The 24065-nt window shown below is 39.1% G+C and overlaps 1 protein-coding gene across 1 annotated transcript in view; it reads right to left on the bottom strand.

Annotated features, from left to right (window-relative positions):
* Positions 1-24065, bottom strand: part of cacna2d3a (calcium channel, voltage-dependent, alpha 2/delta subunit 3a) — a 791006-nt gene that overhangs the window by 424291 nt on the left and 342650 nt on the right. The window contains exon 6 of the mRNA XM_048606724.1: positions 2598-2729. Within this exon, the coding sequence (XP_048462681.1) occupies positions 2598-2729 (132 nt within the window). The remainder of the gene's footprint in view (positions 1-2597; positions 2730-24065) is intronic.

Below are 24065 nucleotides of genomic sequence, written 5' to 3'. Positions count from 1 at the left end.
ATGGACGTTGAGCTGTCACCTCATGATCACTTATACCTAATGCAATCCTGTCTTTAATTAGGTCATCCTTTAATTGTGAAAATTCACAGATTTCAGTGAGCTAAGTTCATGACGTTATGTATTAATCAATTGATTCTTTTTCACCTTGTTCCCTAATATTAAAATGTACCACTTATATGTGATCTTCACTTATGGTTCAAAGCTTGCTTTTGAAGCTTTAAAACTTCTGCTGTGTATTTTTCTGCTCTTCAGAGGGATTTAGGGTAAATCACATTTTGAAACATATTTTGAGTCACTTCCCGACGGTAATAAAAGTGTAGTGACCCAGAACTGTTCTGGCATGGTCAACAATCTGTAGCTATTGTATATTCTACCAATGTGCATGGAAGAAATTCCAGTGTTGCTTCATAAACTCTATAACTTGAAAAGGAACTGCTGGAGTAAAAGCTGCAGCTATTTTACATTTACCAGAGTTTTAACTTAGCTTGCTTCTTTGAACTATGTTTTTAATTAAATTGGCAGCAACATACAGTTCTGCACATACCTGTGTTTGTGTCTGGAGCTGTGCTTTCTTACAGTTCTGCAACACTCACCTCAGTGTCACTTCTGATACCATGTTTCTTGCATACAGCACAGCACTGTGTACGCCACAAGGTCTTTATTGAAGAGAACTTAAGATATTCGTCTACAGTGTGTGTGCCCCATGGTATCGGTCACCAAAACTACAGCAGGTCAGGAAGGACATTTGTATTTAATTCATTCTATTTTGAGTTAAAATAAACTTAAACCTTTGATGTGACTGACCAAGAGTTTTTTTAAATAATAATTCATGGAATGTGAGTGTTGGTGACTGGGCCAGTGTTTGTGGCTGAACCCTAACTGCCCCTTGAACTGCCTGGCTTTTAGAGCTATATCAAAGGGCGGTTAAGAGCCAACCACATTGCTATGTGTATGGAGTTACCTTTAGACCAGACCAGGTAAAGATTCCAGAATTCTTTCCATAATGGACATTAGTTAACCAGATAAATTGAAAAAAGGTGAGCCATTTCATCCATCTTCCTTGGTTATAACAACAGTTATTGAATTCCAACATAATTAGATCCAAATAGCGATATTAGCTGTTGTAAACAGTCACAGTACATTCTTTAGGCAAGGTATAATGGTGTAATTGGTGGCCCCATCCAGCATCTAGAAAGCTAATTGCAGCCTCACCACCACCATTTTTGAAAGCCCCAACAGGAATATATGTTAAGGAAGTGGTTAATGGCTTTCCATCAAGATTCCCATGCCTTTAACGAACCCTCAAAAGCTGCCATTTAATCAGCGAGACAGCAGTAGTTCAGTCCTACCAGCACCACCACAGATGCCGGTCAATGCTGGAGCTGCAGCATTGACAGAGGAAGTCTGAGAACATAGCTGAGGGGGTCAGGCTTATTGAGGCCAGGCAAGCAGACCCCAATGAGGGGAACAGAATTGTAGAGGGCTCTATCAGTGAGGGCAGCTCCTCCTGGTGGGTGTGGGTGATCATGACCTTCCTTTTCCCTGATTTAATCTCGGGCAAGTTGACAAGATGAGGAGCGCTCCACCCTTTACCTTTCTTACCATTTCTGTAGATCCTCTCTACTTGATAAATTCTATCTACCAGCACATTTCCTAGGCTGGGGTTATCTAATTTCCAACTATGCACTTAACTTCTGATTGCACGTGGCCTCAGATGGCTTGAAAGCATCATAGACAGAAAACAGGACTGAACTCACCACCAAAACTATAAAGTCTTCTAAAAGTATCAACAAAAGGAAGGGAAAGGACTCCCAGTTACACACTCGGATTATAGTTAAACTATAACTATAGACTGGCGATGTTCTGAAGGACTCCCAGTTACACACTCGGATTATAGTTAAACTATAACTATAGACTGGCGATGTTCTGAAGGACTCCCAGTTACACACTCGGATTATAGTTAAACTATAACTATAGACTGGCGATGTTCTGATAGGTTAGAATGTCTATTTCCTATTCCAACCCTGCAATTTCCTGTCTTGTGTTTCCTCCAATTTCTGTAGTATGTTCTTAACAGAACTCCAGCCACCTAAAGGGAACCTGATATCGTTAGGTCACAGGATTCTTGTGGCGTAATATGAGATCCACTGGAACAGAGGGAGAAAGAGATGCTAAAATATCCAAACCCATCATCAACAGAACTTTTTGTTATTATTGTCACCTGATACTGACTACTATATTCCCCATGGCAGCCTCTGGTAAAAGTAATAACAGAATGGACAGGAAGGAATTCCAAGTGGGTCTGAGCTTCACTGCCATCTAAATGCAAGAGTGGGAACAATCAAATCTTAACTCCTCTCTAAAGTAGCCTCGCAAGCAATGCAGTTGCATAACATTGCTAAGAAAACACAGAAGGTCTTACCTAGGAGTATTGTAGGGGCACCTTCACTACACAGATTGTAGTATGCAAAGTTAAAATCTTTTTAGGGTAACTAAACTGCACAATAAATGCCCGCCTTGCCAGCAAAGTCCAAATCCAAGATTGCCTGCTTTAAGATCACTCCGAAGACCTGGTTTCAATGTGGGAAACATCATACCTGGGTATTGCCTGAAGAATCCATTAGCACTCCCGAAGTACTGCCATAAAAGAGAAGGGTCACGTTCGAAATTGTCAACAAAAATTTTGTTTAATGCTTCAGACCAGGAAACTCCATTTACTATGGCAGGGTCTGTAAAATAAGAATAAAAAGTCTTTGTCATCAATGTAAGAAAATCATTTCCCACAAAATTCACATCTTTACAAAACAATTCTAATTTTAGTTTGACTTTCAAGTGAGCTCAGTGAATGAAATTATTGGCAGGTTGGAGAAGGGTGGGTCACGTTGGGAAATCAGAAAAGTACTATCAGAGCTGGTTTGGGCACAAACTCCCTGTATGCGGCATGGTGGTTCAATGGTTAGCACTGCTGCCTCACAGGACCAGGGACCCGGGACTAATTCCAGCCTTGGGTGACTGTCTGTGTGGAGTTTGCACGTTCTCCCTGTGTCTGCGTGAGTTTCCTCCGGTTGCTCTGGTTTCCTCCCACAGTCCAAAATGTGCAGGTTAGGTTGATTAGGCTATGCTAAATCGCCCTTAGTGTCTAGGGTGGGAAATGTAGAGATAGGGTCAGGAGTGGGTCTGGGTGGGATGCTCTTTGCAGGGTTGGTGTGGACTCGATAGACTGAATGGCCTGTTTCCACAGTGGAGGGATTCTATGGATATTATTTTCTCAGTCATGTAAGGCACATGATATGGGCTGATCCTTGATATAGTGTGCAGAAAACTTGATAAGTGAATCAAAACAAAATACATAAACTCTGAATTAAAATGGAACATTTCAAGGTTTTCAGCATGGGGAACTGTACAAACCTATGTAGAGAGGAGCCGAACCATGAAGATGGACAGATCATTGTTTCAATTCAAGCTCTGTGTTAAAGCTAGTTATCTAAACCTAGTGAACAATGACATAATAATTAGCCTAATTTCCCCAGGTAATGGGAAATGAAATTGTTCAGGTCTCTTGTTCACCTGTTGCAAGTGTTCAAGTATGGATATAGAGTGAGGTCAGGATCAGACTGTAACTGAATAGTCAACCTCATGAATAAGGTTCACTTTTGTGCGAATTGTGAGGTGTTTTCAGTCAAATATTCTAGGAAGGAAACGAAGAAGTGAAAGTTACGGAGAACACAGAAGGAGTACTGAGGTGAGATATATTGTAAACAAAAGCAAAATACTGTAAATGCTGAAAATCTGCAATAACAATAGAAAGTGATAGAGAAACTCAGCAGGTCTGGCAGCATCTGTGAAGGGAGAAACTGTTAACATTTCAAGTCCAAAACCAATTTAAAAGACTGCACTATTGACCTCTAATTGCATATTAACTTATTCAACAAAGAAATAATTGCATTATACTAGCCATGAACCTATCCTTTGTATAGGTCCCTGTTAACAGTGCAATCTGAGTGGACAATGAATTCAAAACACTACAATCCTTTCAGGTGCAATGCAATATCTTCCACCATAGCTGCTGAGACAAAACTGTGCTGTCAAAAATAATTGAAAATACCTTCAAGAAGCAAACCAGTAAAAAGTTGGACCTAGTGAACAGGTTATTTTGGCAAAATAAGAAAACCTAAAGAACTGCAGATACTGGAAATCAGAAACAAAAACAGAAATTGCTGGGAAAACTCAGCAGGTCTGCCAACATCTGTGGAGAGAAATCAGAGTTAACATTTCAGGTCTAGTGACCGTTCAGAAGAAGGGTCACTGGATCCAAAACGTTAACTCTGATTTCTCTTCTGGCAAAATATGTAGATTGGGCTAAACAGCAGGACAGAACTGTTTTTCACGTTATACATCTGCAGGCTTTGTCCTGTGTATAACAATGCTGCCTTTCATTTGATTTTGATACAGTGGAAAAAAAATGTGGGCAAAAGCGAAGATGATCAGTAAATATGGATCTTTCTATGGAATTAATTGCTTATAATTTTAATTGTCATTGCATAATTCAATAAACTAAAGAACTGTTAAATGAGCTTGCAGATCATTTTCTGTGCATAGTTATAAAGTGAATACATCTGACATACGCACTGAAGCGTTAAATTGAATTTGTTTGCTAGCGATACCATACTTGTCCTAAAATCCATCCACTGATTCAGTTTGGGGAAAGGGCCTGAAATGATGGATATTTTTATCTATTTAAATTACCTGAAACTGAGGTCAGAGCTGAAATTCATCTCAGGAACCCTTTTACGAAATAAATTGAGGCAAAATGTTAAAATAAAGCTTCAATACCTTTATGAATTTTTTTTGTTAGTTTTTTGAGTTGTGTTCAACCCGTAATGAGTGAAAAAAACATCATTATTTTGAATTGGCTTGCAATTAACAGTGTTATTTAGCTTTATATTTGTTTTTTTGTTTTGAATATATGCATTTGATAGATGATGTCTTTAAAATGTGAAAAACAAATGCAAAAAAAACCTAACTGTATGCCAAAAAAAAACAACAGAATGGGAAGAAACAAACATTGTTAATTTAAGAAGGAAAAGTGAGTAGGAAGTTAACTCAAATGTGAAATAAGATGCTTGATCAATGGTTCCCACTTCCAGCCTGTTTCAATTCAAGTGAAAATGAGATGGACCTCTATTTATGTAGCTTTTTTTAAAATGCATTCACGGGATGACGGTATTGCTGGCAAGGTCAGCGTTTATTGCCCACCCCTAATTGCCTAGAGGGCAGTGAAAAGTCAACCATATTGCTGTGGGTCTGGGGTCACATGTAGTCCAGACCAGGTAAGGATAGCAGTTTCCTTTCCTGAAGGACATTAGTGAATGAGATGGGGTTTTTGCCTGCCAATCAACAATGAATCCATGGCCGTCATTAGACTCTTAATTCCAGATTTTTATTGGATTCAAATTCCACTATCTGCCTTGGCAGGATTTGATTCTGCGTCCCCAGAACATTACCTGGGTCTCTAGATTAACAGTCTGGCAATAATACCACTAATGTTATTCCACCACCACCACACCCAACCCCCATTGCCAACCCCCCACCCCACCCCGGCCCTACAATCCTTACAATACTAGGATGTCCTGAAACAATTCTGAAGAACATTTTTGAATTGAAGTGCAGTTATAGTTCTTATGTAGGGAATGCCACAGCATGGACCTACAAACAATAATGTGATTGTGACTAGATCCTCTGTTTTACTGATGCTGATTGAAAATACCACAGAGCACTTCATTGCTTGTCTTCAAATAATACTGTGTAATATTTTACATCTTACACAACAGATGGCAATTCCAAAAGTACAGAATACCCTTAGTAATTCACTTGCGTGTAAGGACTTAGATTTGATGCCTGAATCTGCGGAGTTTCTGACTCAGAGGTGAGAGCACTACGACCAACTGATGGTTGGCATATGCGTGACGGCTAATTATAGTATTAGAGATTATAATATTGTGATAAAGAATGGAAAGTCGGAGGATTGGGGTGGGGTTTAAAATTCAGCAAAGAATGACAGGAAGTTAATAAGGAAGAAAACAATCTGTGAGTAAACTGACAGGAAATATAAAAACAGATTTTTAAGAGTTTTTAAAAGTAAGCAAAAAAGAAGAGATCAGTAAAAGTAAATGAGAGCTCCTTAGAAGTAGAGAAAGGAGAAATTATAAACAGAAATAAGGAAACATCAGAGATATTAAGCAAATACTTTATATCTGTTTTCACATAGAAGATACAAAGACAATCTGGAAATTATGGGCAATCTAAGGTCTAAGGAGAGTGAGGACTATCATAAAATTGATTAATACTGGCAAAAGGTACCGGAGAAGTTAAAACTAGAAATTGGCAAATCCCCATCATCCTGTCGGCCCTACACCTTAAGGTTTAAAAAGAAGTGGATGGAAAGTTAACAATGGATAAACCCAGACTATGATGTATTTAAATTTTAATTCACCATGTGTTTTCTTTATAAGAGGACATATCACCAAAAGAAATGACTGAGTGCAAATTCTGAGCAATGTGACTATCTGCATGGATTATCCCCAGCTTCAGGGGAGGCCAAGGAATGAGATTGTTGACTTGCTCGCTGGGCTGCCTTGTTTTTGTTCAGACATTTCATCACCATGCTCGGTAATATCATCAGTGGAGCCTCTGATGAAGCTTCATCGGGTGAAGTCATTAGATGATGATGTCACCTAGCATGGTGATGAAACATCTGAACGAGAACAAGCCAGCTTAGCGAGCAAGTCAACAACCTTACCCTCAACCCGAGCTACAGATCGTTGCCAAAACTTTAGAGGTCAAGGAATATCACACCCGATGAGTGTCATAGATGCTTCAAATAGAAGAACTTATAAAAGAGAAAAATGCACTGCAAGCTGAACTGGAATCCCTTGTAACTGATCTCAGACTGCAAACATGACGGGAGAAAAGAGAACACTCTGGGCTAGAGACATGTTGTGCTTTCTCCTTTCAAGAATACAAGAAAATTGGTTAAAAACCATTTTGAACTCTGGTATGTGGGTGTTAGAGTGTGAAGACATGTGCTGTGAGGGCTACTGCTGAGAAAACTCACAGTCATCCCTACACTGCGGGTAAAATGAAAGGAAGTCTCTCACTCTCTCTTTGCTCAAGATAGAAAGCAAGTGAAGCCACAATTGAAAGGAAACAGGACAAAAGCCTTCTGGCTGACCCTCAAAGTTAAGCTTCTCATAGTCAGCTGTTTACCTGTAAACATTACTGCTAGCTGTATCACCCAATAGCATGGTCATGTAATCTATAGTGTCCCATTAACTATTCTTCATGGAACTCAGAAAGTATCCATTTTTTACAACCTTTTTTGGGCACAACTATTATTTCTAATGTATGTGCATTATTATTTCTTCTCACATTGAGTAAATAATATGCACACTCTTTCATTAACTCAAAAAACCTGGTTTAATTGGCTCCATTTAAAACATATATTCCTTTGGTCTGGGGAAAAAGGCATCCACAAGGTAAAAGATCCTTTTTAAATTATATCTTGTTGCAACCAACCAGGTGAATTAAAAAAAGGGAGTCAGCATCCCTCATAATCTGGGACCTTAACAATTCAGATATCCTGTCTGTAACAGTAATAAATTGACAAACATTGCCTGGTGACAGAGACGAGAATTATTTCATATTTTCTAGACTATTCCCTACAGTATGGAGGGTAGCAAATGTAAGATCATTTAAGAAAGGAGACAGTGAGTCTCCAGGGAAGTAGAAGCCAGTTGGCTTAACACCAACCATGGAAAAAACTAGAGTCTATTATTAAGGTGGTGGTGACAGTGCACTTGGAATATCACAATATGATGAGGAAGCTTCAACACAGTTTTATGCAAGGAAAATTGTTTTTGACAAACTTATTGGAGCATACAAGAACGTGATTAGCAAAGTAGATAGGGGAATGTCAGTCAAGGCAGTATATTTGGATTTTCAGAAGGCATTCTATAAGGTTCCACTCAAGGATGTTACACAAGATTAAAGCTCATATCAATGTGGGTGATATAGTAATATAACTAATATGCTAATTAGCACAGAACGTGGATTGCCAGATGGAAAACAGAGTAAAATATTGGTCATTTATGAGATAGCTGGAGTGCCACAGGCTATTGATGATCTATATCAATTACTTAAGTGAGGAAACTTAAGCTGAAGAGTAAGACCTGAATATAGTGAAATTTGCTGATGACACAAAGTTCAATGAGTAAGTAAGCAGTAAAGAAAACTCAAAGAAGCTGTAAAGAAATTTAAATCAATAAGCATAGAGGACAGTGGATGCTCAGATGATCAGTATATTCAAGACTAACATCTATAATATTTTGGGTACTAAGGGAATGAAGAGATAAAGGAATACATGTGGAATGTTGTACTGATGTAGAATTTGACTCATAATCTTACTGAATGACTGAGTAGTTTCATTATTTTTGCTGCTATTTTTATGACAGGCAAATAAGCTTGCCATTACTTGGAGTTTCATTACTTATTAGTTTGCCTGCTTTTCAGAAACCTTTGGAAATACTGACCTGGGATAATACTGTCCTGGAAACCTGCTGCTTTATCATGAGATTCATGTTGCAGCACCTTTAATTATTCTGTGATCTCCTGTGTTACAATATAATGAAAGTACTGCCTTCCAGCCAGGATAAAGAACAAAACTATCCATAAAGCCAAGCAATTTACATTGTTTAGAAAATATTATGAAGCATGATTTTAGAACTGATAATTGTATGTTTAGTTTATAACAGAAAATTATGCACCATCTATTATAGTTGGTTCTTAATTATTCTCCAAAATTGTCTAATAAGCCACTAAGTTCTATCAAACCACTAGGAAGGAAAACTGGACAGAACATTGGCCTGTAATTAAGCCATTAAATCAAGGCATAACAAATACATAGCAAGGTCAGTTGACTGCAAAGTCCTTCTCACTATCACTATTGATTGTTATAAAGAAACAACTTGCTCACCAGTGTCCCTAAGGAACATCTGTGATTCTTGCCTCATCTGGCTTATATGTGACTCCATACTTATCACAATGTTGCTGACTCTTAGCTGCCTTTTGAAACGGAATAGCAGGCTGCTCAGTATACAAACCACGATAGAAAGATCAAAAAGGAATAAAACCAGGTGGATTGCCTGCTATCTGTTGGGCCTACAACTAATCAAGCAACAGCCTGACATAGTCATACTCACTGAATCATACATGAGAGTGCCTCAGTCATGATTATCATCATGCTTGGGTGTGTGCAGTACCACAGATTCACCAGAGATGGTGATTGAGTCAGGATGGAGTTGTCCTGGAAGTACCCAAAACTGCCTCCTGAACTCATGAAGTCTCATGGTGTCAGGTCAGAAATGGATAAGGTAATCACCTATTGCCCTTTCCTGACACAGCTGTTGACTCCGTTCTCCTCCATGTTGCACACTAATAGGGAGAAGTGCTGGAGGTGGAAAGGCCACAGATGGACTCTGACTGGGGGACTTCAACATCCACCACCAAGAGTAGTTCAGCATCACCACTATGAACTAAGCTGGCTGATTTCTGAAGGACATAGCTGCCAGATTGAGCCTGAGGGAGGTAATGAGGGAACCAAGAGCAAGAAAAACCCGTTAGACTTTGTCCTCACCAGTCCACCTGTTGTAGATACATGTGGCCATGACATTATAAGTAAGATTGACACACTCCTTGTGAAGATCTTCATACTGAGCAAATCTTGAGGAGTGGTGGCTATGTATCAAAAAGAGGCACAGGATTAGCAAAGGAAAAAGGACACCAGTGAGTGAGGGCTGAATAGGGATGAAAACAGGCAAGGGCAGAATGTGGCTCTCAGCAAAATCCTGAAATTGTTTTCGTAACGGGGTCATATGTGTACCTATACTACATGCACTGCAGCAGATTGAGAAAACGACCTGCCACCACCTTCACTCGGTCAGCTAGGGATGGGCAATGAACACTGAACTAGCAAGTAGCCTCCACATCCTATAAATGAACTCAAAAGCTGTATGCACCATTGATTTAAGTTCTGTTACAAATAATGATTAACAAATTTATTTGTTTAAACTGCTTTAAAAAATACATCAAAACATTCTTTTTTATGTAAGTGGAAATGTTCTATGAAATATGGAATGATGAAAATTAGAAGACTGACTGATCAAGTAACACTTTTTGTATTTGTTTAGCAAAGTAAATATACACTATCTAAAACTAAGAGATATCACTCGTATAATTTCTTGGTTCTAGTATAAAATCACCTTATTGCTGAAAGCTATGAAATTTGTACATCAATTAAAATATTCTATTGCTTTCAGAGATCAACTTTCATTGTCTGCTTTTAGCTACAGTGAAATATGAGCTTCAATCCACCATTTTTAGATTAGGTAAAAATAACTTTTCCAATTTAATAGCTGTAGCGGCTATGAATATCATTTAGTCAAAAAAAAACAATTTAAGGGCTGTCAAGATTATCCACTTTGGAAGTACTTTTAGCTAATCTGTTCATTCATAAGCCAATTTAGAGAATCGACATTGCAAAATACAAAAGTATGAGGCACACTTTTCTGATATTTTACAATTTTGAAACTCTATGCCATCTACTTCTCAAGATAGTTACGTTTTATTGTTTAACCTTGAAGATGATAATATTCCCACTGATACTTAGAATAAAAACTAAATATTAATGGACTACACTTTCAATTTGGCACATCATTAGAGTCAATGGCAGAGTAACCCAGATATATGATAGAAACAGTTTATTTTCTTGAGAGAATGCCCAGAAATTTTGTTGAGGTCCAGAGGAAGATCTTCCAGCCTAACAACAGGTTGGTACTATTATGGGCCCTGAAGTGCCAACAGAGTAACTAATGGATTCATTGAGAAGTAAAGATTGTGCAGAGCTCTGTCTTCAGAGACCATTCTCATGTGTTTGCATTGGATCAGACCAACATCTAATCATCCAGGCCTCCACCAAACAACTTTAAGCCATCTTTACATTGCCAACATGTTAATGACCTTGTCCTGAGAACTTTAGAACAAAGAGCATGACAGACCTCGTGGGCTACAGGGAGTTCTCCTGTATAACACTTTTATCGACGTAGCAGCGTTCATGGTATTTTGAGCCATTAGGTGTGGCATAAAAGTGGCTTCTGACTCTGTCATAGTTTTATAGCATTGCTTAAAACCAATTTTACTCCTGTCTGTCCCATTGCAAACTAACTTCAAAATATCTTATCATACAAAGGACAAAGAACAGGGTGGCATGATGGCTCAGTGGTTAGCACTGCTATCTCACAGCACCAAGGACGCATGTTTAATTCTAGCTTTGGACAACTGTCTTTGTGGAGTTTGCACATTCTCCCTGTGTCTGCGTGGGTTTCCTGCGGGTGCTCTGCTTTCCTCCTATAGTTCAAAAATGTACAGGTTAAGGGAGGGATTGGCCACAGTGTCCTGGGATGGGCAGGCTAGTTTGATTAGCCATGGAAAATGCAGAATTACAGGGATGGGGTAGGTCAGGGTGAATGCTCTTTGAAGGGATAGTGTGAACTCCATGGACCAAATGGTCTTCTTTCACATTGTAGGGATGCTGTGATCTATGAACAGGCTATTTGTCATCTGGCACAGACACAATAGGCCAAATGGCTTCCTTCCATCCCGTAAGTTCTATGACTCTATTCTATAAACAGGCAAGTATAAGATATCGAACCTCACGATGGTAAATTTCAACCTGGGGGGCAAGGCACAAAATGATTGGTATTTAACACGTTGATTCTGCAAAAGGTCTTTATTTTTTCCATGATATTCAATTTCGAGACTGAAGACACGATCTGTAAATAGTAAGATCAAATCACATGTGTCTCTAATTGATAAAGTAACATTTTAATATAAGCTGAGCTAAGAAATTTTTTGCACTTGCAAGATTCTGTACTTGTCATGAAATGAGCTTTTTTGCTGTAGTTTAAACGTGAAGAATTTATTTTCCTTTTTACCACTGCATTCCATCTTAGCACAAAAATCACATAAGAGTAAGTCAGTCAGTGTTGACAGTTCATTTTGTTCCACAGACAAATAAGCACTTCCTAATCTTATAAGCTTCTCTTTGGGGACCATTTTCACAGAATGTAACTTGCAATATATCCTGTCACATGTAACGGTCAGTAACCCAGGATAATGGAGAGAGACACTTGATATAATGTTAAAGTTAAAAACATGTCTTGTCAATCAGTGATCCTTAAAAAGCGATTAACCCTTTGAGATCTATTCAAAAATTATTCCACCAAACCAAAAATATACTGAAGAGATTTCTTTTTATTTCTGCATGTAGTATTCTGGTGTATTAAAACTACACAGCAAAAGTCAGTGCAGTTATGTGAATCTATTTATAATGATATAGAAAAAGTCCAGATCCATTAACATTGAACTGAAACTGTTTCTGTCAAAAGTAACAAATTTGTCACATTCATTGCAATCCTTGGTGTTACAAAAGTGATTGATAATTTTTAAAAATTTAGTCTTGACATCTATGATGTTGCTTATTCATTTTACAGCCACGCTCCACATATTGCCTATTTGTTAGGCTGAGCAAAAGTCATAAAGGCTTATATACAGAAATTCATCAGTATTGCTTATGGGAATGGCTCTGGTTAACACATTCAAGTTGTCAACTGAACTGTCTTGTGACATATGTCAGCTTAAGATATCTAATATCTTGAGCTTCAATCTATTAATTAATCTTGAAATGTTTAATTCAAAAAAGATAACATCAAATGCACGCATAAAATTCAGAAATCCAAGTTGCAAAATGATTATGAAGTCAGGTTGCAATTATAGCACTGACCCTGAAGGTAAAATGATAGCATCATAAACATTTTAGTACTGCAGAAGGTCATTCAGATCTCTTGACTGCTCTAAATATATGCTCCTCTAAGGATTTGATTTTACACATGAATTTTTGAACAACTTATTTAATTTTTGATACGAGAAAACAAAGCATGTAAAGAAGATTTTTTCCTATAAGATAACCGTCTGACAATTTGCTGTTTGTCTGAAAACACACCGTTATTTTCCTCGAATTGGTCAAAAACACACATTTCACAGGGAAATTTATTACATACTTCTTTCCACGATTTTAGCACTGTTCCATCAAATTCTGCATTCACCCCTAGTTCTTTCAAACCACATACAATCTTTCTCTGGTGTTAGGCAATCCATCTCCTGTTTTGTGCTAACCAGGAACTCCATCCTGCAGTTAAATACTTGGAGCATTTTACCAAACAGCCAAAGTCCATAAATCCCATTTCTTTGCATTTCTAAAACTCAGAGACCTATTTTCAACAGTAAGTCTAGTACTAGTCCACAAATTACCTTGATGAATTTTATAAATGCTACAGTGCTTTTTGAGCTTATGGTCTCTGAGATGCTAATCCCGTGTCAGTGCCATTAAATTGCTGTACCCAAGCTTAAATTCTATTTTGATGAACATCTGTAAAGTTCAGATTCACTTTGATATTGGCAACTCTCCTCTTTCTGGCATTGCAGTAGGTGTCCCACTGAACCACTGCCATATTCCTACTGCTGGCACTCGTGGGGTCTGTCTGGGCAAGATTTTCATTCCCCAGTCTTCATCTCACAAATGAGGATGAAATGTAGTTTGGGAATCCATGTTCACTGACAATGAGACCCACAGGGTTATTTTGGAGGAGGCAGCTAATTAAATGGCTGCTTCTAGAAGCCTCATTCAATTAAGGATGCCATCTTGGTCCTAACTGTCTGAAGGGACAATAAGAGACCCTAACTAGTCATAGATTGGCAACCCACCCATTTTAGGTAGACACTACTAAATTACTTAGATGTAGGTTTCATTTATCAGTCACAAAACAGGTAAATAAGATAGTTAGGGCCATCAAACAGAAGACCCCCCCAACAGTAATAAGCATTATTTGACATGGTCCTGGGCAATGTTTTGAGCAATACAATTCACATTGAATGGAGCTTCCACTTCCAAAGTCAATCAATCCTGCCATTTCACAGATAGGCCACCTGACATGCTGAGCATCCCTGGAAAATCCATGCAGTGTTGAGACAATTCCCTTAATAACGTGGCTAAATTGGTAACCCACCAAGGTTGGACAAGTAATCACTTCCACCATCACCCCGATGCCTCAGAATCCCAAGGAAGTGTGGATATGGTATTGTACAGCCAATCTGGTGTAATTTCCTTCCCATTTTCAGAACTCCTATACCCCAACCATTAACCCCTGACTCTTGGGTCATTGGAAATACAGCCCTCCAGGCACCAGAGAGCCAGTCCTGAAATATTAATGCATTTTGAGAAGGAAAATTAGCTGCATTTAGTGGAAATATTGCTTCAACTCATCACTAGTGATAAACCCATGTTAGAGAAAAATTTATCCTTAATATCAAATTTGAAAAAAATTATAAATGCTATAAATGCGAGAAAAAGGTAAACCATGGACACAAATATGATTTAATCCATTGTATGCCTGCTGACCAAAATCTAGCTCCTAGTCTAATCCCACTTTACAGCTCTTGGTCATGGCACTTAAAATGCATATCCAATTTATTTTAAAATGTACGAGGGTGTCTGTCTCTACCACCTTTTTAGGAAGTAAATTTCAAACCGTCCATCATCCTATAAGTGAAAACTATTCTCCGCAATTGCCCTCTAATCTTTCAAAAAGCTCAGTGAAAAGATGGCTACGTCAATTTAGATTTTCTATTAAACAGGCATTTTAGTGCCAGAAATAAGGACTTCAAGAGAAACATTTTAAAAAATCCATGATTGAATGAGCCTGATATTTTTCTGTCTGAAAGACACTGGGTGGTTAATATCTATATGGAAAGCTTCAGTCTGGAGTTGAAGCACTTTCCCAGTTTTCAATCTCAACTTAGAAGCTCACCATGTTGTACGTTTATAGCTCTCAGAATACACTTTCACCAACAGCTCACAGATTCTCTTTATTTTAAACAGCAAAACTAGTCAATCATACAAAATGCTGGTCTTCACTGCTTTCAGACGCGAAGTAGATGTCACTTGACACTTTCATAGGAAAAGTTAACATTATTTGAATAAGAGCAAAGTACTGTGCTGGGAATCAGAAATGGAAATAGAAAATGTTGGAAATACTTAAACAATCTGAATATTTTTGCAAAGACAATCAAAAAAAGTCTCTTCAACTTTTACAAAAATGCTTATAATGAGCGAAAACAATATATATTATACACAGTTCTTCTACAGCTACAGTCAGCAGGAAGATTAACAGAGATAAACACAAATACATCTGCCAAGAAATCAGTGAATGGGTAAACATGGGTAGGGTGAATGTAAAGCAGTTCCCTACGTTTCGGTATTGCTGAAAAATAGCACATTCTATTGAATTTTTCTTGCCTTGCAATCATTTGGACAATTTTCATGGACACCAATTAAAGGGAAAACTCAACATTTATACTGCACGAGGAGTGTGCTGAGTGTTTGGAGTGGTCTCTGATTGGTAGAGGTGTTGCCATGGTGTATTCACCCATTAATGCTAATTGACAATTAACAACTAGGTTTTGTTGAAATGTTAAATCAGGCAGGTTGACTCTGGTTGGTCAGGTATTGTCTAAGAAATAAAGCAGTGAATGGCAGTCACCAATATTGTTGAGTTGACCAGGAGCAGTGGCCACTGCATGTACGACACGAGGCCCAGGATTATCACTGAAACCCCAGAGCACAGATTAGTGGAGCAGGTTTGGGCAAAGAATAGAGAGGGTCAGGGCAAAGTGCAGAGGGAATGTCTTTCTGTAGGAACTGTCTACAATGTTGATGGGTCTCTGTGGGGCATAGTGTGCTAATATGTGAGGGACACTCCCCTCTGGGTGAAAACCATGCCCACTAGAATGTATCTAGCAGGGTGCCACTCCAACCCTTGTCCACTAGCCCCACACCCCCAACTTGATAATATGCTCTTCTCAACTCCCACCACACCTACCAGCCATGAATATAATGTCAGTGCCTGTGGCTGAAGCTATTAATTGGCTGTAAAAATTAGTCAGTTAAGATCTTCAGATGGTCTCACACAGGAACAGAAACAGGCTATTCAGCCCCTTGTGCCTGCTCCACCATTCAATGAAATAATGGTTGATCTGTGGCATAATCTTATACATCTGCCTTTGGCCCATATCTCTTAATACTTTTGCTTAACAAAAATGTATCTATCTATCTCAGATATAAAATTAACAACTGATCCAGTATCCATGCTGTCTGTGGAAGAGAGTTCCAAACATCTGCCATGCTTTGTCTAGAAATGCTTCCTAACATCACTCCTGAACAGTCTGGCTCTAATTCTCAGATTATGCCATCTAGTTCTAGAATCCCCAAACAGTGGAAATGGTTTATCTTTACCTGCCCTGTCTTTTCCTGTTAATATCTTGAAGGCTTTGATCAGATCATCCCTTAACTTTCTAAATTCTAAAAAAAAACAGACCTAATTTGTATAATCTTCCTCATAACTCAACCCATGAAGTCCAGCTATCATTCTTGTAACCCTATATAATACTCCCTCCAAGGCCAATATATGGTTCCTAAGGTGTAATGCCTAAATCTGCTCATAGTACTCCAAGTGAGGTCTAATCAAGGTTTTGTATAACTGCAGCATAACATCTCCATCCTTGTACTCCAGCCTTCTAGATAATAAAAGCCAGAACTCCATTAGTTTTCTTGATTATTTTCTGCACCTGTTCATAATATTTTAAAGATGTATGCACCTGAAGCCCCAAGTCTCTTTGGACATCCACTGTATTTAATGTTATACCACCTAAAACATACACTGACCTATCTTTTTTTCTGAGCAAAATGGATAACCTCACACTTGCTTACACTGCGTTCCAACTGCTACAGTTTTGCCCATTCAATTGGTCTATCAATATCCCTTTGTAATGTTATACTATCATCCAAGTTGTTTACAATGCCACCTAACTTTATGTTATCAGCAAATTTGGATACAGGTATTTTCTACACAACCTGTTCAGACATGTTACGACACATCTCCTAAGCAAGTAGGACTTGAACCAAGGTGAGCAGCATGGTGCCTCAATGATTAACACTGCTGCCTCACAGTGCCAGGGACCCGGGTTCGATTCCAGCTTTGGGTGATTTGTGTGTAAAGTTATCACATTCTCCTTGTGACTGTGTGGGTTTCTGTTGGGTGCTCCTGTTTTGTCCCACAAATCAAAGATATGCAATTTATGTGAATTAGCCATGCTAAAATGCCTGTAGTGCCAGGGATGTGTAGGTTATTTGGATTACCATGGTAAATGTGAGGTTACAGGGATGGGTTGGGGAGGGGGGGGGCGGAGGTGGTGGTCTGGGTAGGGAGCTCTTCGAAGGATCAGTGCAGACTCAATGGCCAAATGGCCCCTTCCCACACTGTAGGATTCTGTTTCCATGAACCCAGGCCTCCTGGCCCAAAGATAAAGGCACTAATACTGTGCCACAAGAGCCCTTCAAATTTGGATATATGACTTTCTGTGCCCTTACCCAAATCATTACTAAATAGTATGAATAAATGAGGCCCTGACACAGATCCTTGTGGGGCAACACTGGTCATATGCTGTCAATCTGAGTACCTACCCATTATCCCTCCTTTCTGTCCCTGCCACTCAAATATTTCCTAGCCATGTCAGTAAGTTGCCCTTAATTTCATGGGCTTCTACCTTAGTTAACAGTCTCTCAAGTTAGGTCTTCCAGAAGTCCATGTGAACAGTACCTTAGACATTCCCCTGGCCACCATCTTAGCTCCCTCTTCAAAAAATTAAATGCGATATATCAAATGTGACCTACCTGTCATGAACCTATGCTGGCTCTCCCTGATTAACTGAAAATTATCAAGGTGTTCAGTTACTCCATCCTCGACTACAGATTCTAATAATTTCACCTCCGCAGATATTAGGTAACAGGTCTGTAATTCCCTGTTTTCGTCTTTCACCCTTCTTCAAAAGTGTGGGAAGGTTGTCCTCGACCATTTCTTTCCTAAGCTTAATTAGGAAGAGTTAGAAAGAAACCTGCTCTCCACCTTGAGCCTTCCTGTCCCATTATATAGCATTCTCTCCTCTCCACCCTACCCCAAGGCATTAATTTCCATGATACGAGTATGAAAATCCAAAAGACACACTTTGCTACTGTAACAATTTGTTCAAAGAAAATATATTTATCCATTCCTGAGGACTGATCAGTGATCAAACTGACAGGTAAGTTTATTTTACTCTGACTTAATTTATAACCAGAAGTGCTGCTCCTGCCTTCACATGAATACATAGGTTATTGTTGGCTAGGGCTCACATCCCATTCACCTTCATGTTAGACATAACCAATGACCAACACTGAGGTTGCAAAATTTAAAGGGCCCAGGCAGATGAGCTGCACTGATATATCAATGTCTCACCTGACTTATTTCAGTGACGCCTAAGGACAAATTTTGGATAAACCTGGGCCTCTTTCTCCTGGCATTCGAGTTCAACGCCTCAACAATTTTATTCCCATTGTCAGACACTATCAAATTTAAACCTATATATGTCTTCAAAATGAATTGTACTGTTAGACAGAGTCAAAGAAGTAATGGCCAAGACTTTTAGTCAATTGTCCCTAATTTCTTGGCTGGCTGGTTGAAGCTTTGAGAAGTGTATCAATAACTCCAAAGATTAAATCAGAAGTGGTGTTTAAAATCAAAAATCAACATTCAAAAACATAGCTGCATTCTTCCAAAGCTCTTTCGTTAAATAAAAGTTAGCAAGCAGAAAAGTCATCTAAGTCCAAATCATTTGATTATCATTGGAAAGGGTCCAATCAACAGTAATGCTTTCAAAGATTGCCCATTTACCTATGTGATTTTTACAGCCAGACTTCTAAGTCTGGCTCTGTCACAGGAAACTGGCTTGGAATCCACTCAGCACTGAGTCAGTGTTGAAAGTAAAAGCATACCCATCGTTACAGCAATATCTGGCCATATTCAAGTACATGAGACATTTAAAGGTCCTAAAGCCCTTTGACAGTTACCAAGTAAAGGCAAATGTGTACACCAAGTGGGAGAGGGAGTAGATTTACAAGTGGTTAGGTAAGGGGCAGACTGCTCATGGTGAGGGGTAGGGCACTAGATGAATGAGAGACTGGCAACTCAACGGGTGAGGGGTTTAGGATGCCAATCGACAAGGGGGCAGAGTGGCAGGAAGGATACACGTTGGAACAAGAAGGGTGAGAGGGTGGAGTCTTTCAGGTTTTGGTGTCTGTAGGAGGGTGCAGTTGGTCAGGTGTCCAGGAATAAGGATGGGGTCAGTTGTCCAAGCGATGGGGCGGATGGAGTCCATTGTGGATGGAGTGTAGGGTGTCCAGGAAGGGGGTCAGTGATGTGGGGAGTCAACGCGAATGATTGTTGGGTCAGTGTTATGGTAATCCAAGAGTTAGAAGAAGTTTTAATCATTTGATTTTTTTCCTGGTTAAATATTGTGACAGGTAATGCAGCAACCTGTGAGGTCTCCAAATCTAACTCAGAGTTGGGGATTTTCCAGAGAGTTCCAGCTGCTGGGTAATTGCACATAAAGAGTTTAAATTTCCCAGGCAATTACCATATATCCAGTGCACTGGGATTTCCAGAAAGTCCAATATGCATCTTGTATGACATGTCCAGTTTCTGACTACTCTTGAGCCAGGATATTTGGGCCCTAACCTGGACAGAAAAATAAAACTTTTCTTCTGGCATAATGTACTATTTGAAAGATTTGCTGGACAGCACTGTATAATAAAATTTAAAACAGAGCTCCACTATTTGAGCAAATATTTCGACTTATTGAATGGTAAGCCTTTCCAAATATGTTAGGTGAAATATAAAAAGTTCATTAGCAGTACATTAATTTGTAGAGAGAAAACAAGTCAAAGCTAGGTCATTTTCTGAAAAGGCAATTAAAGGTAGATGTTGGCATAAGCAATCATAAAACTAACTGGTCAAAAACTAATTTATTTTTATGACTCGTTTAGTTCTTACTGTGTTAGGTAGACACCCCTGGGGTAATGTCATGAAGTATTTGTCATTTTGATGCAGATTGTGATGGCGCATAGCCAGAGAATGCTCTCAAAATATCAAACATTAAAGATACTAAAAATGTTCACAAGTATTTTTTTCAGCTCATGTGAATTTTGTCATTGTAGGGTGAAAATTAAAGCAGAATCTGTTTTGGCTTTTTTTTGATAAAATGAACTGCTGAAGCAGCTCTCACAGACATTCACCAGGTTTACTGTAAGATGATGCAGGACTATAAACTGGCTTTCTGATGCAGCTTCCCAAATTAAACAAAACCAGACAGGCCATGTCATTGGAAAGGTAAGTCACGAGGACTCTGAAATAAACCTACAGAGGCTAATATCCCCTCACCAAGTCACCCTTATTTACACGTGCATAATACTTGACACTGGTCCAGCTTCCTCAGGGCCAGCTCTCAGAGTTAGCAGAGCCTCTGACACTCCTGCTTATATCTGCCAGCCCCAATCATTGAACTCTTATTCTATGAGGTTCACCTGGCTGATCTTGTTACAATCACTACAGACTCATAATTGTGTTCAAGGGTCCCAGGGTGGCTGCAACCTGGATTAAAGAGTTGCCTCGCTGCTTCTTCAAAGCCCAAAGAATAATTTAAGACTTATCTTTGCAGGACGAGGTTGTTTGCATCAACCGTAGAACTGATCACGGATCATACAGTTGACTTTTTTTTGTTAATCTGCGTACTTTACAATATTGCATGGGTAATGAATGAACTGGATCCGAGGAACAGTCCTGGTGTTAGTGTGCACATGTTGCTTGTCTGATGCTTCAATGTCCACAGCAGATTTTGCATGTGTCGCCAGTGCTTTGACACCTACCTTGCTTGGCCTTACTACATGATGTTCAAGGTTACTATCTACTACATCTATCAAAGGTGACGGGAGCTGCAGTTGATATGCCAATCGGCTGCTGGCAATGAGACAGGATATGAAATCACGTAGCTAATTTTAGCTCTGCCCTTTAGCTGTGCAAATCAGAATCTGATTCACCTGTTGGACCCCAGGCCAAGAATTTAATACTGGGCGCAAGAGCGGAAGTTGTGTGATTCACCACTTGGGTAATGTCAGGGGAAAAAAGATCAGAGGCAGAGGAATCTATTCAAGATGCTTTGTTTTACTTAATCTGAAAATGTCATGTACTTTATTATAATCGGTAGCTGTCTTTGCTCTTTTAATGTGAACTCACCTGCCAACTGTGAATATGAGAAATTGCAAGGTCTCTGACCATGAGTTCCCGAGATAAAGGATCGGTAAGCGAGGTTCTCCACTGTAGATCACATTTACACAGCAGGTTCTCGCACATGCTGTCTTAGAAATGGAAATCCCAATTGCCAAAAGACTTAACATCAAATACATAGGGCTGTATCTTTCAGGCTGCTGTAGTACCAACCCCGCCATTGGTTAAAATGACATGAGAAAGCCCAGCCACAATACCAATGGCTGCCCCACAGCAAATTAATACTGTTCATGATATAAAGGTGAAGATTGCACTGCTATCTCAGTAGGGTTCCCTACCTTAGAGAGCTGCCAGTCAATCAAATAGCTCTGTAGTCGCAGCAGTGTCACTGGGAATGGAGGCCTCTGCTGGGACTACAGACAGCCCACCATGCTAAGGACTGCAGACAAGTCTAGGGCTAACACTTTCGCTGAGGTCTGCTGACCTGCCATGGCAAGGGAAGTGATTGGTGTGAGGGGCTGTGATAAAAAGATGTCTGGCTGGGAAGAATGTTAAAGAAGAGGATGACCTTGGTGGGGTAGTACCTAGGGGCACTGGAAAGAAGATTCTCCAAACTCGCCACCCAAAGCACCCCCTGCCCAGCACATTTCCGGGCACAAGCGCCTCCGTCTAAAGCTGCTTTATGGGTTTTGCACATGGTTTTGGGGGGCGGGGGGGGGGGGGGGGGGGGGGGGGCGTCCCCTTCCACGGGTAACATACTAGTACTGGCATGATGAGATATCAGCCCAAGGGCAGATGGGCTGCTTAACACCTCCTCTAATCCCTCTGAAAAATTTCAGACAAGCCTCTCCCCTCCCATTGCATCCCCTTCACACCCACCCACAGAGGATTCTAAAATCTAGGCCATTGCATTAGATTTCACTGGCCCTCTGGGAATGTGTTTCAAAATGGAAAATTGTGAGGAAGGGAAAGATATGGAGTGACTATCTCAAAACACTATTATGTTTTGGATATCAAAAGGTATTGTGGAGTCACATACAGTTCTTGTAGTTAAAGGACACTGGATAGCTTTGGAAAAGATTTAAATATATTGATTGGGACATTTGTGATTTGATTTAAGTATCATTTCTTTTGAACTTGTTTTCTCAAGAATCCAAATAAACACAGCAAGTTCATTTCAGTGGTGAGACAGACAGTAAAACATCACCTCGCAAGGTAAGAGTTCAGCAAGGCAACTTGTCTTAACAACTTTTGGAATTTTTAATTTAACTGTGCATTAGGCCCCTATTTAAAGTTGCTACATTACTTTCACATATTAAACAAACTATTACATTGACTGGAAAACTTGTACCATTGTATGATTTAAGAATATGTCATAGGCCTAGTCTTTGTCATCTTTTAATCACTTCCACCTGACAGCTACTGGAATGCTTTAAAACTTTGGGGACCATTGATGTATAATAATTGAAAAGCAAAATGGATAATGTCAATACATGAATATGTCGACACATTAATGCATCCTGCTACTCTCATAAAACACGTTAAGAAGAAGAAAAAGCCAGTTGTTTTTACATGTGTACTAAGGTACCAGTAAGGGTTGTTTTAGATATGAGTGTCAGAATTAAATTCTTAAAACCTTGGTCTATTAACAAACGGTAGGTAAAAATTGCTCTGTTGGAGTTGAAAGCCAACTTACAGAAAAACCGGTAGAATCGTAAGTTTAACTATAGGCTCAACAAGATAAATCTTGGTCATAGGAACACAGAAAGGAACTTTAGAACCTCAGGTCAGAGTGGATCATTTAGCACCTCGAGCCTGTTCTGCCAATCAATAAGATCATGGATGATCTGTGAACTAACTCCAAATGCTGCTATTTTCTCCACATCCCTTAAAAGCTTTGGATAATAAAAATCTATCCATCTCAGATTTAAAATTTACGATTGATCAAACACCAAATGCCATTTATGGAGTTCCAAACTCCTACCACCCGTGTCTGACAAGTTTCAAAATTTGGTGAGAATGTAATTTTTTTAACAAAAAAGAAGTGCTACTGCAGCTTAGGTTAATTCATCTACAATACTGTCAGTATGTTTGTCTCTTGACAAGCGGACTCATCATTGGCCCATGAGCACCTAAAAGATAGATTTTTCAAAATATTCCTCATAGCCACACTGAAACTTAATGATACTATTAAAATCACATTCTTCTAGAACGGATTATGCAGTGGACAGCCTCTATAAAAGCATTTTTTCCTATAATGGACCCTGTTGTAAATATGTTCAAGGTGAGGAAAATTATCATACCAGTTTTTTGCATGAGTGAAAAAGGACGTATAAGTCACAAATGTCAAAGATATAAGCAAGTTAAATTGTGTTCCGCTTGAGTGCAAGAATGTCTGTAGTACTCTAGCAATAGTGTAATATTCTATTCATTTCATGGGTAATTTCTTTAATGTTCATAACGTTCCTTGCAAATCAGAACATTAAGTGACAATTCACTACAGGGAACTAACACATTGTCTGGCAGAGAAATGATCATTTACAGCTGTGATGTAACTATTCAATTCACAATGAAGCAAGAGTTTTGACAAACAAAATTTCACTTCTCAGAAATCAATGATTTGATAAATAAAAACAAAATTAAGTCACACTTAACATATTCCATGTTATCTTTCTTTCCCCAATCAGATGTAGAATTGTGTGATTGCAAGGCGATAAGTTAATTTGTGTGACATCATGATCT

Source organism: Rhincodon typus, chromosome 16, assembly GCF_021869965.1.
Source record: "Rhincodon typus isolate 14 chromosome 16, sRhiTyp1.1, whole genome shotgun sequence".
Lineage (NCBI taxonomy): Eukaryota > Metazoa > Chordata > Chondrichthyes > Orectolobiformes > Rhincodontidae > Rhincodon > Rhincodon typus.
This window is presented reverse-complemented; position numbering and strand designations above follow the sequence as displayed.